We start from the raw sequence: 16,570 nt of genomic DNA on the forward strand, positions 1-16,570 counted from the left end.
AAGAGGGCATGGGGGAATATGGTAAGGAGGAGGTAGCCTTCAAGGGGACACAGGAAGTCTTCCCAGCAGGTGGGAAAGAAGTAGGCGGCAGGAGTCGGGCTGAGGTAGAACATACCAGTAAGTCACTGGAGCCTGCGTGCATGTACTTGTCCATGAAGTCCAGGATGGTCAACCAGAGGGCCGCAAAGGTAGACAGTGACAGCAGTGGGGACAGGTGCTGCAGGAAGACCTATGGCCGGCCAGCCCCTTTGAGCCGAGGGTAGGGTAGGAGCCTTCTGTATCCCTCTCCCAGGCTGGCAGGCAAGCCTGCCCTATCTTGCATGGGGATCTTAGATCAGAAACACCTCTGATTTCCAGAATCCTCCCAGGTCCCTAAGTCCCACTGAGTCTCCATAGCTGGTGGTCCTGAGCACCTACATTGCATCTCTAGGTCGTACCAGAAGCCTTGGCTTCACTCCTGGTGAAGAGGCAGATATAGGAAAGTGGGTGGGTGTACGGTGGTGAGCAGTACCTTAGAGAGCAGGGTGGAAGCCCTCATCCGGGTCTCTTCCATCCCACCCACATCTGCAGGGCTGATGTTCTCCAAGAGCTTGGTCAGTAGAGGAAACAGCACCTGGTGGGTAAATAGCCAACATCTCCCTTGCAGGGGCAGTTGGTGGCCTTGCCCCAAGGAAGCCAGGGGCTGGGGTGGATGGGTACAGAGCAGAAGGGAAGGTATGATGCAGGCTGAGGACTATGTGACATTAGGGGCTCTTCAGGCTGCCTGGGTCCCCTAGTCTTAAGGATATGAACTTTCCCTTAAGACTAGAGAAAAGTCCTACCTTGTTAAAACAGGACTCCCATTCCAGGGCATCGAGCTTTTGCAGATCATGTACCAGCAGTGCTCGCTGCAGATACGTCAGCGCCTGCATCCGCACCTGGCGCCGGGCATCACAGCAAAGGCAGGCAATGCCTGGGGGTGAGAACAGGCTCAGGATCCTGCAGGCATCTCCATCCTGGTACTTCCCAAGTTCCAGCTCCACCTCTGCCCCTGCCCCGCCTGCTCCCTGGGGGTTTACCCTGCAGCAAAGGGCACCAGCAGTGGGCCCAGAGGGTGCGTGAATCTGCTTCGATCTTCCGGCCACCTGTCTCCAGGTGGCGCTGCTCCTCTGCCCACGAGCTGTAGATAGAGGCCGCCCGAGTGTGCAGGGTGTGCATCAGGTCTAGCAACTGGGGTCACAGGAGGGGCAGGATATGAGTGGGATGAGGTCTGGTAACCCCCCCTGACCCTCAATGTTCACGACTGAGTCCTCAAGTGAGCCCAAGTACCAATCCCGTCATACTCCACCCCTCCCCACTCCCTTCTTGATTGTATGACTTAGTTGCCCAGTCTGGCCAGGGTTTCCCCAAACTGGGAAGTACTCCTAGTAGAGGAGACCTAAGGAAAGATGTGGACTAAGCATTTAAAAACTGAATTACACAGTGAGAAAGACACTTTCTCTTCAATTCTCTTTCACATCTGATGATTGATAAAACCTCATCATGTTAAACTCATTTTAAAAACAGAAATCACACCTCAGGCTCAGAGGTTTTGATGGCCAATAGTGTCTGGCCAGATTTAATAAAGTTTTGTTTTCATCATTTTCCTAAGGTATTCTATTTAAGGCCATTAGTTCCCCATTTATTTGGTGATATAAAGTCGGCTCATAAAATAAATTTTTGTATGCCTTGAATAGACACAGAGTAACTCTGGAAGGTTATAAAACAAACTGGTGGCAGTGGTTTCTGGTGAGGGAAACTTACTGGCTGCAGACAGGAATGGAATGGGACTTTTATCTGTTTTTAAGGGTAAACTTGATCTGTTTATCCTTTTGTATCTTTTGAACTTGTACCATGTGCATATACTACCTATTCAAAAAATAAACCTTAGTTTCAAACTTAAGCAAATAAAGACTTATAGATGGTCTTGGACAGGAGAACACTGGCAGTGATGGCCGAGGGCCTGGGCTGGAAAACATAGGCCCTTCCTCTGTCCTGGCTGTCCCTGGCCCTGCCCAGGCTCCCAATGTTAGGTGCAGGGAGAGGAGAGGAAGCAAAGGGTGCCATACTTACGTCCTGACTGACCTGTAAAGACACCGTATGGTAGCTGGCAGGCACGCCTTCATCCTCATCGTCGTCACTATGGCTGCCCCGAGTGGTATGTTGGCTGGAGGATCGAGGGCGCCGAAGCACTGGGCCCTCCTTCGATTTCTTCTTAAAGCGGTTCCCTTTGCTTTCATACTTGTGGCTCTTGGCACGTTTCTCCTGGGACTTGCACCCTGAGCAGAGCCAGAGCCAAGTCACATTTCCACGTCCATGGGCACAGATGGCCTGCCTTTCCCCACCCCCACCTTCGTATATTCACATGGTTACTCCCCAAGTGCCCCTTCACTGGGTGACTCACCGCCATTAAGACTGGCCTCCACAAAGATGCGGAGAGTCTTGACGCAGAGCTCAAAGTTGTCGGGTGTGATGTGGGCAGCATCACGCACAATGAAGGACAGTGACTCCACACACTTAAGCAGGGACTTAGTGTCATGCGGCCCGAGATCCAGCCCCACTGTTAGGCTGTACTGATTGACTAGGGGTGAAGGGCCTGGCCAGTTGGGCCCGGGCCCTGGCTTGGAGTTATCGATGTCATCCTTCCCCACCTGTAAAGTACACAGAGCAGCTGGAAACCCAGACTTGACCCAGACCCTCCCCTAGATTCCCTCTTAGAGGACCAGGAATCTTTTCCGCAGGCCGAGGAGGGAAGATTCACCCGCTACCCACCCGTATGCTCACTCACCACTAACCAACCGCTGTTGACCACGTCAACATCTGTGGCCGATCGGTGGATCTTGCCAGGCCTGCCATGGTCAGTGTATACCTCTGAGTCAGACGTGTACCCTCGGTCCAGGCTCACATCATTTTGATGGTAGGATGGGAGTTCACTGTCAGATTGGGCCCCTGAGCCGGCAGGGACAAAGGCAGAGTCAAGGTGAGGATGGGGACATCAAGACAAGGGATAATTTCAGCTCTCAGAAGAAAGGTGCTGAAGCCTGGCCTCTCCTCTCTCTGGGTCTGGTTTCGTTTCAACCTTGTCACCAGAGGGCTGAAGGATGGTCTGGACAGCTTCTCTTATGACCAAATAGGGCAGCAGGCTAATTTGGGCTCCTGATAGTATCTAGTAGCAGCTGTCAGGGGAGGGAGGGGGCAGTGAAGAGAGTTTCTGAGAAAACAGTCCTCAGGACAGTAGTAAGCCTGGCTTCATAGCCTTCCCTGCTGCCTACTTGCCTTCATGCTGGTTAGCCTGTGGGTGTGCTGGGGAAAAGCCAGTGGGCATGGGAAGCTCTGGAAGCGGATGGCAGAAGCCATGGGTATTTAATCTGCTGAACCCAATAACCTGTTTTGTTTTCCTGTCTCAAACCCTGGGGCCATAATTGTTTAATTGTTTATCTGCCAGTGCGGGTCTCCCTGGGAAAGGGCTTACCAGTATCAGGTGCATCGGCCCTGGCTGTGGCCTGCAGGGCAGCTGGAGGCTTCACACCTGAGCCAATGCACTCCAGCAGCGTGAAGAGGGTGGCCCAGTCATCACCTGAGTGGATGTTGGCGGCGTTGGTCTTAAGGAGTTCATGGAGCCCAAAGGCTACCTGGTGACTGACTCGGGAAAGCACGCTGGGCTTCATTAGTAGCAAAATGCGAAGAGAGAGCAGTACCTGGGGGTGGGATGGGGAGCAGAAAGTGGGAAGTGACACATAGCTTCTTGTCTAGTCTCCTTTCCCATCAGCCTCCTTAGGCCAGTGAGGACAGTTTGACTAGGACCCACACTTAGGGTACAGCTGCTGGTCTTGTCTTTTTTTCAGTGTTTTTTTAATTGACATTTTTATTGAGATAATTATAGAGTCATATGTAGTTGTAAGAAATAACACAAAGAGATCCCTTATACACTTTGTCCAGTTTATTCCAGTGGTAACATTATGCAAAACTATAGTATAATATCATAACCAGGATAGTGACATTGATCCACTCCACTGATCTTATTCAGATTTCTTCAGTTTTACTTCTATTCACATGTGTATTGAGTTCTACACAATATCATCCCCTGTGTGGGTTTGTATCTACTACTGGTCAAGATGCTGAATAGTTCCAACACTACAGGATCCCTCATGTTGCCCTTTTATAACCACACCTGCCTCTTTCCTGTTCCCATCCCTAACCCTGGCAATCTAGCCACAACTTCTAAAACTATGTCATTTCAAAAATTTATATAAATGGAATTATATAGTATGTAACCTTTTGGGATTGATATTTTTCACTCAGTGTAATTCCTTGGAGATTCACCCAAGTTGTCGCATGTACCAAGTTTGTTGCTTTTGATTGCTGAATAGTATTCCATAGTATGTACGGAATACTTAAACCACAGTTTAAGTATTCATCCGTTGAAAATCATCTGAGCTGATTCTATTTTTTGGCTATTACAAATAAAGCTTCTATGAACATTCATCTATAGGTTTTTATGAGAAAGTAGGCTTTCATTTCTCTGAGATAAATGCCCAAGAGTACAATTGCTGGACTGTACGGTAACTGCATGTTTAGTTTTATAAGAAACTGCAAACAGAGTAGCTACACCATTTTACATTCCCACCAGCAATATGTGAGTAACCCATATCCTTGCCAGCATTTGGTATTTTTATTTTAGCCATTCTGATAGGTGTGTAGTGGTATCTCACCGCAGCTTTAATTTGCATTTCCCTGCTCGTTAATGATGCTGAGCATCAACTAATGTCTTCCACGTGCTTAAGTGCCATCTGCATATCTTCTTCAGTGAAATGTCTGTTCATATCATTTGCTCATTTTCTAATTGGGTTTTTTTCTGTTGTGTTTTGAGTTCTTTTTTTTTTTGCCCCCACCCTCCACCCTCCCAGCCCCCGCAAACCCCCCATTTTTTAAGCCATTGTTTCTCAGTCTAGTTGTAGGGCGCAGCTCCCTGGCCCATGTGGGAATCGAACCAGCAGCGTTCGGCATTAGGAGCACAGCACTCCAACCGTCTGAGCCACCAGGCCACCCCTTGAGTTCTTTCAAATTTTAGATAATAGTCTTTTTTCAAATATGTGACTTGCAAACATATGCTCCTTGTCTTTTCATCCTTTTCACATGGGCTATCATAGAGTAGAAGTTTTTAATGTTGACAAAGTATAATTTATCATTTTTTCCTTTTATGGATTGTTCTTTTGGTGTCAAGTTTAAGAACTCTTTGCCTAGCTCCTGAAGATATCCACCTATGTTTCTTCCTAAAGGTTTTATAGTTTTGTATTTTACATTGAAATCTATGATCCATTTTGAGTTAATTTTTGTGTAAGGTATGAGGCTTCGGTTAAGGTTCATTTGTTTTTCCCCACTATGGATTTCAATTGCTTCCACGACTGAAAACGCTATCCTTACTGCATTGAATTGTTTTTGTATCTTTGTCAAAAAATTAGTAGAGCATCTTTGTGTGGGTCTATTTCTGGGTTTTCTCTTCTGTTCCATTGATCTATGTGTCTATCCTTCCTCCAATACTACAGTCTTGATTACTGTAGCTGTATAGTAAGCCTTAGTGTCACTTTCTTCTTTCTCAAGATGTTTGGTTATTCTAGGGCCTGTGCTTTTCCATCTAAATTTTAGAGTAAACTTATATACGTCTACAAAAAACCCTCATGAGATTTTCACAGGAGTTGAATTAAATTTACAGGTCAATTTAGGGAAGAATTGACATCTTTACTACGTTGAGTCTTCCAGTCCATGAACATGGTATGCCTTTTCATTTATTTAGATCTTCTTTTATTTCTTTCATTAACATTTTGTAATTTTCAGCATACAGATTCTATACGTGTTGTAGTAGGTGTACATCTACGTATTTCTTTTTTCGTTTTTGGAGCACTTGTAAATGGTATTGTGTTTTTGGTTTTACTTTCCATATGTTCACTGTCAGTATATAGAAATGTGATTAATTTTTGTATGTTGATTTTATATCCTGGGACCTTGCTGAACTCACTTATTACAGTAGTACCTCGGTTTTCAAACGTCTCCGTTGATGAACACTTTCGTTTACGAACGCCATAAACCTGGAAGTAAATGCTTCAGTTTTCGAACATGCCTCGGAGGTCAAACATGTCACGCAGCTTCCGCTGAGTGCAAGATCCTGAGGCCTAGCTGTCGGCTGTTTTCGAACGTTTCAGAACTCGAACGGTCTTCTGGAATGGATTACGTTCGAAAACCGAGGTACCACTGTAGTTCTATGCTGGCGCTCTTTTATAGTTAGGCCAAGAGATCTCAGGAGGGTCCTGAGCATGAGAGGAACCAGGCACAGGGCTGGGACTGCCACAAAGCAGCAGCCACTGAGCTCTAGAGAACAGATTTATAGGATCCTGCAGAGGTGCTGAGTACCAGCTTCATACCTCAAGCCATTCTAGACTCATCCCCAATGTTAACTGTTGGTCACTGGGCTCACGCTATGGGGCACTAAATGTACTCTCTGTCTCAAACCATATCAACAACTGAAACTGTGACTCTTGTGACTCTTGTGTCCCTTGCATACCTTTCTGCCCTCCCAGCAGCACTCTGCTTACCTGGCCACTGATCTCCTCTCTCCGGAGTAGCCGAATGGCCAGGCGTAGCAGCCCCACTACCGCCCGATCCACAAGGAAGCAGAAATCCTGTGCCTGGACACACAGGTGGTATAGATGGTCTCGGACAGTCTGCCACACACAGCCCACACGGTCTCTGAGTAACATAAGGGATGAGGACAGTTTCAGCTAGAGAGGCCACTGGGCAGTAAGCCTCCCTTTCTGATTCACAATAGGCCCTTCAGGGCTCATTGGTATTATATCCTGAGCAGACAGGGATAATGAGCAAGCTTTTCCTCCACTGCCTGTGGCTTCATGTGCTTCTTACCCCTAGAGCCCACTCAGCAAGATGGCCCCAGGCTTTCATCCCTTTGCATTAAGCCCAGTGTGAGGCCTCTAAAGACTGCCTTTTACCTGTTCTCCAGGACAATCCTCAGCAGCATCTCCAGGCAGAAAGCAGCATCCTCTTCATCATATGTCTCTTCATCTGGTGTCACTGAGACCAGAGCCTAGAGGAGGACAACGCCAGGAAAGTAGGCAGCCACTGGCCTTGCCCTGACAGAAAGTGAGGCACACACCACGGTCCCTGTCTCCCCTCCCAGACCCAGCTAGCCCTTCCATCTCTCTTTACTCTATTCTGTACCTTCATGAGCTCCTGCAGTGACTCCAGCTGGAGGAATTTGCTTTCCGTGATCATCTTTTCTGGGTCACATTGCTGGAGAGTGCACAAGAGAGAGGTAAGGAATCAGTGATAAGGGCTGGAGGGAAGAGAACTTTCCCAAGAGACAGGGAGACAGAGCAGAAGGAGTCAGTTCTAGTCGCAAGCCTTTGATGAGTCTATTCTTCAGTTCACAAGGCAGTATCTATCCAGTAGGGAGGAGTCCAGGTTTATTCACTAAGCGCAGGCAGAGAGTTACCTTGATACAGTCTAAGGCAGCTCTCTTAGCCTCCTGGCTCTCAGTGGATGGGCCCCTCACGCTAGACTGCTCGGTGCCGCTTAGTGTCAGCCAGCTCACGAAGCTCAGCACTGTCGACTCTCCTCTGCAGAAAAAGAGTACAAGCCCCGGTGAGCTACAGAGTTCTGACCCTCTCTCCACAAAGCCTTCAGCCTCTGATTTGTTCTCACCGGTTCGATGGTGTCTCCTCCCGTTGTAGAGAGATCTTGCCATTGGGATCCACAAAATCTTCTACCTGGACAAGCAGGTCAAGAATAATTTCTTTCCATGTGCCCTTTGCATTTCCTGCTCCCCCCTGCAAAGTTCTCTGGCTTCTTCTTATAGCTCTATTGACTAGGGCCCCTCCAAATGGTGACTGGCAATGGCTTCTACCAGCGTTCCTAGACAATTATGCCCCCATCAAGATCTGTGGCCTTACATTTGAAGTGTTATTCGTAAGCTTCAGCAGGCATCAGGCCCAGTGCTACTCTCAGCCAGTTCTACATACTGATAGCACACAATCTTGGAGCTCTTGCCTAATTACTGTGGATTAGTCTCCTACCAAGAATTACCTCCACCATAGCCTTGGGCAGCAGTTGGGCTCGGAAGAGCTGCAGCATGGCCTCCATGATATTCTTCCAGCCCTCTCTCAGGATGTCGCCATGACGATGAGCCAAATGGAATACTGTCTTGGCTGCAATATGGGCTTTAGGGTTGCTTCCAAACACAGTGGGCAGGTTCTCAATAGACTGGAAAGAAGATGAAAAGCTTAGGGCCTGCCAAATGTCTGAAAAAGAGAACCTCTTACGCCTCAACCTATGGCTGGCTCCCTGAGTCCTTCTGCTGGCTCTGCTTCAGTCACCCATAATACTAGTGGTAAAGGCTAACCTACATAAGGCCTTCCCCACTATGGCATTTCCTTCCCCACCCTCCCCGTTATGAGGTGACGCTACTCTCATCCTAGGGTATGCAAGACAGAAATGACCTAATCTCTACTGTAGTCAAAGTGTGTGTGTGTGTGTGTGTGTGTGTGTGTGTGTGTGTAAATATGCTGAGGGAAACCAGCTCTGGAGATAAAGAGTAATGGCTAAAAGAGAGGTCCTCCTTTGAAACTCCAGATACATAGTTCTTGCCCATTGCTCACCTCACTGCTAAGCGCTGTGAATTTGCACAGAGAGATGATGAGATTGTCAAACACATCGCTGAGGCCATAGTGGGCGGAGATCATGGCGCACTTCCTGTAACGTCACCCCCATCCCAGAAAAAAAGTCACTGGAAGGCCCAGGCAGCCCTTCCAAGTCCCTGAGGAGGCTTGCTTGGGATTCTTCCCAAATCAGTCCCAGGAAAAAACCTTTTACTCTTAAGTCTGTTTAAAACTGTCCCAAGCTTCAGCCTCCCTCCAAAAACTCAGGAAGAACCCACTCTAAGGAAAATAAGAATAGGATTCAGAGAGGTATGTAGTCAACCAAGTTAGCTCCGAGAGGTGGGAAGACATCAACACCAAGACCAAAGCTGGGCTACCTGAAGCCTGAGATGGCTTTCTGGATGATTGTCTCCTCAAGGCTTTTGTCAAAGACGTAAGAGAGAGCAGCAATAGTGGGGCCCCAGGTCATGGTGAAGAGGTCAAGATCGTAGCTGCCAGCAGGCACACGCAGGAATACGCCCTCTGGGGTGGCACCTCGATGAAGCAGCACATTCCACACATAGTTCTCCCGAACCCAGCCTGTCTGCTCCTCAGGCATCACAATTTCCTCATTCCTGCCAGGAAATAAGGAAAGGAGTAGGTACACTGCTGTGAACCTGACTGCTCCTAAACTAAAACAAGGGGCTTTGCCTTGGTACTCTCCATCAATGAGAGGTCATTGAAACTGCAGTTCAGTGGTTTGCTGCCCACCCACCAGGGATAAAGAAAGAAACACCCCATAACTCCCCATAATCTCAAAGACCTGTTTCTAAGTGGAGTTTTGTAGTACGATGTCACATTCTTTCTGTGACATCTGAATGAACAGTTCTACCTTTTCTGATTTGCACTAAAGAACTAAGTGTCCCATCTCTGACCTCTGACCCAAGCCTCACTCTCCAGTGCCCATCTTGTGTTGTCTACCAGCCGCAGAATGCATCTTGGGAGTTAGACAGGAAAACCCAGTCACTCTGGGTTTGAGAAATGGGGCCATGACACTCCACTTAGAAGGGCAGTCTAGATCCTGGCTTAGAGTACCAGAGTTCCAAGACTGTTCAGGCTTCTTTAAGGAAGAAATGAGTTGGGAGAATGGGGGCTGCCCAGCTAAGTCCCAAGGCTAAATCCAGGGCATATGAATCATTGCAGAATGTTGTGACTCTAAAATCTGGAAAAGGGAGCAAGGTGCTTCTCCTTAACAGAGGTGCTCCACCATTCTCCAAACATACTCACTTGATGGCATGATACATGTCCTCCAGGATGTCTTGTTCAAAGTCCTTGCCTCCATTCACACCTTTTAGGTTTTTGCGAAACTCCTAGAGACAGACCAATAAGCCGTTCCCTGCTATGTGTCAATACTGAAGCCCCACCCAAGGAAGCCCTGGGTCTGCGGTAAATAGGATTTAGGAAACAGTAAGTGAAAGGACCCACCTCCCCGCCCCAGTTCCTCTTATGGATTGGCCAGCCCTCCCTGATTCCCTTGGACAGAATCCTGTTGATTGTGCCCTTTGGAAATTCCATGTCATTTCTCCTATCTGGAAAGCTTGCTGGATCTTCTCTGCCTTGGCTGGGATCAAGCTTACCTCCAGGGTCATGGGTGCATTCTGTTTGCGAACATTGTGGTTGTGCTGGTCAGTATTAAGCATGATGACAGCATAGGCCAGGGCAAAGCAGGCATCGCTATTGGCAAATGGGGAGCCATTACAATTCTGAAAAAGTAAAGACCCCGGCTGTGTCAATGCTCTTCTCCAGCCAATTATACCCTCACAATCAACCCACTGGTCAATGCTGGTACAGAGGGGATATACCGCGCAGAAAGCAGCCAACCTCTTGCCAACTCCTTAGCAGAAGCTGGCCTTGCTATGGAAAGCTCACTGATGATGCTCTCAGACTTCGTGGGAGACCGCAACTGGGTCCTTCAGTTGGAGCCGTAGAAACCCTCAGTCAAATGAACTTGGGAGGGTGGGCTCAGCCCGTCGCTCAGACTCACCCTCCAATGCTCTGTGAATGCCTCCAACAACCTCTGGATGACTGGCGCTTCCCCAGGCAAGCGGAAGGCTTCCAGGTAGAGGCGAAGAGCTTCGTCCAGCCGCAGACCCTGAAAGCTGAAGGTGCTATAGGGAGAGGAAAAAGGGTGAAGATGCTGAAGATATGTAAGCTGCAAATGTTGGGTTCTCATTAGCCATAGTCCCTTTAACCTTCTCCTATTAGAAAAGAGGAGGCTGAGGGTTCTGGCAAAGGGGTTATCTCCGGGCCATTTCCAACACAGACCAGAATTTGACAACTCCTAACCTTAGTACTTTTCACATAAGCGCACTCTTGCCTAGAAACCTCATCCCCTGGAACCCAGAACCTACCCTGTGCTCAGGAACCCTGCTCCACCCCTTTGCAAGGCTGTCTATGCAAGATGGAGTGGCTCCCAAAGCTATCTTGCTTAGAGACACTTTCAGGTCCAACAGATAAAAGGGATGGGGAAAGGCAGAGTGTGTGAGCTGAGTCACCAGCAGGAAATGACTGAGAGTGCTTTGAGGGAGGGATGCTCTGTCTCCTCAATGGATCACTAATATGTCCCACCATTCTTGCAGCTTCCTCACCTCACAAAGCTTTCCAACAGGTCAATGTTTTTGCGGTCACTCACAAACTCTCCAATCATTTTCTTGTCCAATCGCGGGTTCTCTCGGAGCCACTGGGCTACCTCTGTGTTGTCCATCGGGATGGTGAGGAGGCCTTTCTCCTGCAGAAACTGGATCCCCTTCTTTGGTTTCTGGTTGAACTGCTCTGTGCCAGTGATGAGAAGCTGGAGAAATACTAGGGTGTCAGAAGCTGCTCTGCCCCTAAACCAGACAAGGCCAGGCCGGACTTCATCACAGTTCACAGCTTCTCACCTCACAGGCTCCTAGGAGGTGGTTCTAAGTGACTGCAGGACTAAGGCTGGGTCATACCGGCCCTAGCTTTCCTCAATCTTCACGTCTCATCAGAACTGGCTGAGGAGCTTGTTTTCACTCCTTTTATGAGTGCTCAAGATGCTTGGGACAGCCCCCCTCCTCCAACGATAGGATCAGGAAAAAAGTAGAAGAGACTAGAAAAGGTTTTCTTCTTCTCTATGGTTTTATAGCAATCCCTGACATCTGTTTATACGCAGCATCTTGTTTATAACCTAGATTGGTTTCCCTGTCTTTTTGTGGCTTCCTAGCTCTTGAGGACCTGGAGTTTGAAGGACAAGGTGAACTAACTGTGATGAATGATAAGGTAACTGTTTGACTGTCCAGCCACAGCCCTGCAATCAAGGGCACACAAAAACCAAAGTCATTTATTTAGGCTAGCAATAAGAAGAAAGGGTTAAATAAAGGTTTTCTTTGTATTAAGAAAACCAAAAAAACACACAGTTATTTGAACTTTACTAAAGCACCAGAATAAATGTCAATCTTCCTTTATTGCCAATCATCACCCCACAGCTGGAGATGACCACTAACCTTCAGTAACCCACATGATACCAGCTCACAGAGTTCTGTGCCCACCAGTAACACTTGGCTCTCAGCTAGAACAGCATTTTCCCAGAGGCATATAATAGAGTATGACTAACTGCATGACTCTGGAATAAGGGAAAGGCTTCAAAGGAAACTGTGGGGGGTTGATGAAGTCCCAGCAAGCCAAAAGACTAGCCTTAGGAAGCTGTACAATGAGTTGCTAGACTCCCGCTCATCCTCTGGGACAGAAACCCCACCAAGAACGCCCAGATAGGGGTGCACAGAGGCTGGGCTCCAGGGATATTGGTATGTACCTTCTTTTTGTTTTTAATTTCAATCAGTTCTCGTGGATCTGGCAGGAGACAGGAAAATCGAGGTGGCTTCCGGGTAAATTTTTTGTCAGCTAAGAATGGGAGGAAGAGAGGGAAAAAGCCGTAAGACCTCTTTTACCAGGATAATGACTTTTGGAAGGTTGCTGATATGTTCCCCCGTGAAAAAGAAGGATGCCTCCAATTGTCTCGTCCTCATCAGTCTTCTTCCTTAGAAGTCCTATCTTCTAGGGCTCCACATGTTTTCTTTGTTCTCTCGGGGTTTGAAGGTATGGTGAGTAGCCCAGGTTCCCTCAGGTACTGCCCTAGGGTATCTCTGCTCCCTCACCTCTACTCTCCACCAGACCCTCGAGTTGAGGGGGCTTAGGAGCACAGACAACCAGTACCTACCCCCAGAGTCACCAGCTTCCTCCAGATCACTGCATCCTGGCTTCCCATGTTCTGCTGGCAGCCGCCCTCCACCTGGCAGATGCAGACCTGGGATGTCTGGGGCCTTGCCTACAGCCTTCCCCTCACTGGCTGCTCTCTCAGCTGTAGGAGAGGAGAAGATAAGTGAAGCCTTATGGGGTAGGAAGCCAAGCAGAGCTGTGGGAGGTTGAATCCCTGGCCAAGGAGACCTGCATGCACCCACACAGGTTGCCAGCCTTGAACAGGAGAAACCCAAGGCCAAATAAGTAGTCACTGTCCCAGGTCAGCCAAGCATTAGATTCTATAATTTAAGAAGATTACGCAGTCACTTTCCTTGATCTTATGCAACCTCTATCTTAAGGGGAAGTTAGAGAAGAATAATTAAGAGTGGAGACAGATACTGGCGCTGGAGGAAGGTAGGCCTAGAGCTTTTAGGGACAAAAGTCCTATATACTTTGTTTTCTTTTCTCCCCATAAAGAAATAATAGTTTTGTAAAAAAGCCAAAGCATGCAGAGGAGAAAAGGAAAAAACCACGAGTCTTGCTAACCTACCTGCTGGCGTTGTGATTCAAACCACCAAACCTCAAAAACACAGAATTGGGAGTACCCCAGAAGTGCTATAAGGGCAGGAGAAAGGATTCACAGTAGAGAAGGGATAAGCATAGAACTCTGGGATCCTCAAGGAAAGAAATGCCTCTTACTACTGCTGGCTTCTCGGGTGCTATCCACTGCTTCATAGCTGGGCCTGGCTGCCTCTTTCTTCTCTTGCTGGGTAAGGTTGTTGAGGACTTTAGCCTGGCAGTGGGCCTCAGTGCTGTCAATCACTGTCAGTAGGGCATCAAGAGACAGTAGGTGTGTTGTATAGAGCTGACCAGATACAGGGAAGGCATTCTGGAAAGTAAACAGATCCAGTAGACCTGAGGTTAGAATATTTTACACTTAAATGATCCTTTTCCAAAAATCCCCAAACTTCCTATAACTTCTATATTGCTGAGAAAATGCCTTTCTTCTTCCTGTTCCCAAACTCTCAAGTGTTTCCCTCCCTGTATATAGCATCCTCACTACTGCCAGAGATTTCCTTAATAGAGATTTCTTTCTAGAAGCCAGTACCAATGCTCAGCACCTTGGACAGCAGCTTGGTGAGGTCTTCAAAGAGGTTGGAACAGTAGTAGTCACAATCATAGTTGATGTAGAGCTCAGTGACAAAGCTGGGGATGTGCCACAGCTGTACAATGGCCTCCAGTGCCATCTCCTTCATCTCGTAAGGCATCTTGGGGTTCTCCACAGTGATGATCTCCATGAGCTTTTTGATGTACATCTGGCAATAACCCAATAATTGCCATGTGGGTGTGAAAAGGATTCAAAATAGGAAGAGACAAAATGAGACAGGAAAAACACTAAACAGGAAGCAGAAGTCCTGCCAGGAGGCATGCACTGAGAGAGAGCTATTCCATCCCCTAAATACATCCCCTCTGGCCGCCATATTTGGGGAGAAGGCCTGGTTCTCTCCCTCAGGCCTCATCCAAAACAAGGTGCCTGTTGACCTTTCTGTGCACTCTATGTAAGCCTGACCTGGTTCTAGTCAGAGCTCCTTATTGCAATTTAGTGACAAAGTCAGCTTGACTTGCCTGCCTATGTTGCAGAGGATCTGCTAGGCAGAAGAGGCTCTGTACCAACTCACGGTGAGGTGAACTGCTGGTCCTCAAATACTGGCTGCTACATTTGGGTTCTCCCATTTATAGCCAGCCAACGTTCTCTAGGCTCCTTTTAACTTCTCCACTAAAGAGACCAGCCAATGAAGCAAACCTTGGAAGCTAGAAGCACTCTCCTACAGAAGCCCCTAAATCTTACCCCTGCAGCGTGACAGAGCTGGCCCCACTGAAGATGCCATACCTCTTTCCTATTTTTTTTTCTCCTTCTTCCAAGGTCTAGAAACTTACCTCCAGTTGGAACTTGAGGTGCTCCCTCATGCTCTCAAACAGTAGGAAGCATACTCGCAGGGAAGCAGCATAAAGGTTCAGTCGCTCTACGCTGAGTAGCTGTAGATCAGAGTAGGGTAGGCCATGAGGTTTCTGAACCTGACTTTGGCTCCAGAGAAAAGCAGGAGAGCAAACTGTGAAGTTTCTACTAAGGTCCTGTGCTCTGAGGGGACTCTATATCTAGCCATTCCTATATTTCCCTTTGGCTGCCAGAGTCCCTGGGAACTAATGGAGTCCTCTTGACTGTGACAACTGGCCAACTGGGGAGGGAGGTTCTTTCCTGGGTCCCATACTCTTCTCATTAATCAGCCAACCCACCCTGGCCCTTGAGAGACCCTGAAGAACAGCCAGGGGCTCAGAGCCCCTCTAGAAATCCAGTCTTACCTGGAATAAATAGCGGCACATCTCATCCTTGATGAGGCCCAAGAGGGTTTGGCATTGGGCTACAGGGGCTGACTCCAGAGCCACTGTCAGCAAATGTAGTCCCATGTGGATCATAACCTCTGAGTTGTGGCGGTCATGTGGATTGGTGAGGGAGATGAGGAAACGGAAGAGCTCGCGGATGCAGGGAAGACCATAGGGAACCAAAGCTGTACCTGGGGAAGGCCAGGAGGGAAGTAGGACTGCTAAGAAATGACTGGCTTGATAGCTTGGCCTAGCTTGCCCTGTATTTTACAAGACAATTTCAGATAAGTGATTCTCCTCAAGAGAAAAAATGTTTTTTTCTGGGGTGGTAAGGAAACTAGTCTCATTTATTTAAGGAAATCAGAATTGATGATTCTACCTTTCTGTTAAAAGTCCCAAGCTTTCTCTTCTTCCCTCTCACTTCCTGTTGTCCGCCAAACTCACTCTGTATAAAGTGGGGAAGGGCTCTATCTATGCCAACATTTCTCTGGCTTGATTCCATTTCCTGACTGGAACATGGCCTAGGACTTGTACCAGAAGATAACACGGGTCCAAGACAGTCTAGGCTCGGGCAGCTTGATGGGTAGGATCGGGGAGGTGACCAGGCAGAGGCTGCCCGAGACTACCTACCTTCTTTCTGGGAGGACTGTGTAAAGCGCACGCCCCGGGGGTTGACGTAATCCATGTCGTGGACAGAGGCCGCGTCAGAGTGCTCAACAGGGGATGTGCACTCCTCTAACACTTCAGGGATGGATTCCACGGATGCTGACTGCGCCTTTTCCACATAGGCTCCTTCCTGCGGTGACCAGTAGCAGGGGGACATAGGAAGAGGGATGAGGCAAGAGCAACTTGGAACTTACTCCCTGAAATACCTGTCCTCCAAGTCTTTCTAATGCACTGCAGGTGTAGTAGGGACAGCTCAGTGGGCTATGAATCAATGCGAGAGGGCTCAGGGCAGGAATATGATGAAGGACTCAGAACACATCTCCTAAGGCATCCTAGGGGCTAGAATCCTAGGGGCAACAGAGGCTCTCCTAGGCTTGGGATTTAGATCATTACCTTTCAGAAAAAGCCACGGCCAGCTCCCCCCGCCCTCCTTTGCCAAGTACTACCAGCATGTAAAACTTGGTAAATCCCATAAGCTACCTCTCACAGTGAGTCATGCTGTGGGTTTTCTAAGCAGCACAGCTAATTCTAGAAAATGGGGAAGAACCCATTTGGTTATATGGATATATGATCTAAAGGATCAAGCCAATTCCCACAGT

General features: G+C 48.1%; 1 protein-coding gene across 9 annotated transcripts in view; it reads right to left on the reverse strand.

Annotated features, from left to right (window-relative positions):
• Positions 1-16,570, reverse strand: part of GBF1 (golgi brefeldin A resistant guanine nucleotide exchange factor 1) — a 112,834-nt gene that overhangs the window by 1,789 nt on the left and 94,475 nt on the right. For 3 of the 9 annotated variants that reach the window (XM_074339135.2, XM_019725000.3, XM_074339133.2), the window contains 27 exons: positions 15,936-16,101; positions 15,285-15,496; positions 14,862-14,960; positions 14,045-14,239; positions 13,623-13,812; positions 12,904-13,044; positions 12,499-12,587; positions 11,312-11,514; positions 10,708-10,831; positions 10,301-10,426; positions 9,951-10,033; positions 9,062-9,298; positions 8,685-8,778; positions 8,113-8,289; positions 7,732-7,796; positions 7,523-7,646; positions 7,249-7,320; positions 7,020-7,114; positions 6,609-6,762; positions 3,491-3,716; positions 2,807-2,967; positions 2,423-2,669; positions 2,104-2,297; positions 1,059-1,209; positions 822-952; positions 512-613; positions 116-229 (listed from right to left, as the gene is read on the reverse strand). In XM_074339135.2, the coding sequence (XP_074195236.1) occupies positions 116-229; positions 512-613; positions 822-952; positions 1,059-1,209; positions 2,104-2,297; positions 2,423-2,669; positions 2,807-2,967; positions 3,491-3,716; positions 6,609-6,762; positions 7,020-7,114; positions 7,249-7,320; positions 7,523-7,646; positions 7,732-7,796; positions 8,113-8,289; positions 8,685-8,778; positions 9,062-9,298; positions 9,951-10,033; positions 10,301-10,426; positions 10,708-10,831; positions 11,312-11,514; positions 12,499-12,587; positions 12,904-13,044; positions 13,623-13,812; positions 14,045-14,239; positions 14,862-14,960; positions 15,285-15,496; positions 15,936-16,101 (3,972 nt within the window). Of the gene's footprint in view, positions 1-115; positions 230-511; positions 614-821; positions 953-1,058; positions 1,210-2,091; positions 2,298-2,422; positions 2,670-2,806; positions 2,968-3,490; positions 3,717-6,608; positions 6,763-7,019; positions 7,115-7,248; positions 7,321-7,522; positions 7,647-7,731; positions 7,797-8,112; positions 8,290-8,684; positions 8,779-9,061; positions 9,299-9,950; positions 10,034-10,300; positions 10,427-10,707; positions 10,832-11,311; positions 11,515-12,498; positions 12,588-12,903; positions 13,045-13,622; positions 13,813-14,044; positions 14,240-14,861; positions 14,961-15,284; positions 15,497-15,935; positions 16,105-16,570 lie in introns of all 9 variants that reach the window. The other 6 variants (XM_074339134.2, XM_019724999.3, XM_074339131.2 and 3 more) reach the window with 3 other exon arrangements.

Source organism: Rhinolophus sinicus, chromosome 15, assembly GCF_057876585.1.
Source record: "Rhinolophus sinicus isolate RSI-liver-muscle chromosome 15, RSI-T2T, whole genome shotgun sequence".
Taxonomy (NCBI): Eukaryota; Metazoa; Chordata; class Mammalia; order Chiroptera; family Rhinolophidae; genus Rhinolophus; species Rhinolophus sinicus.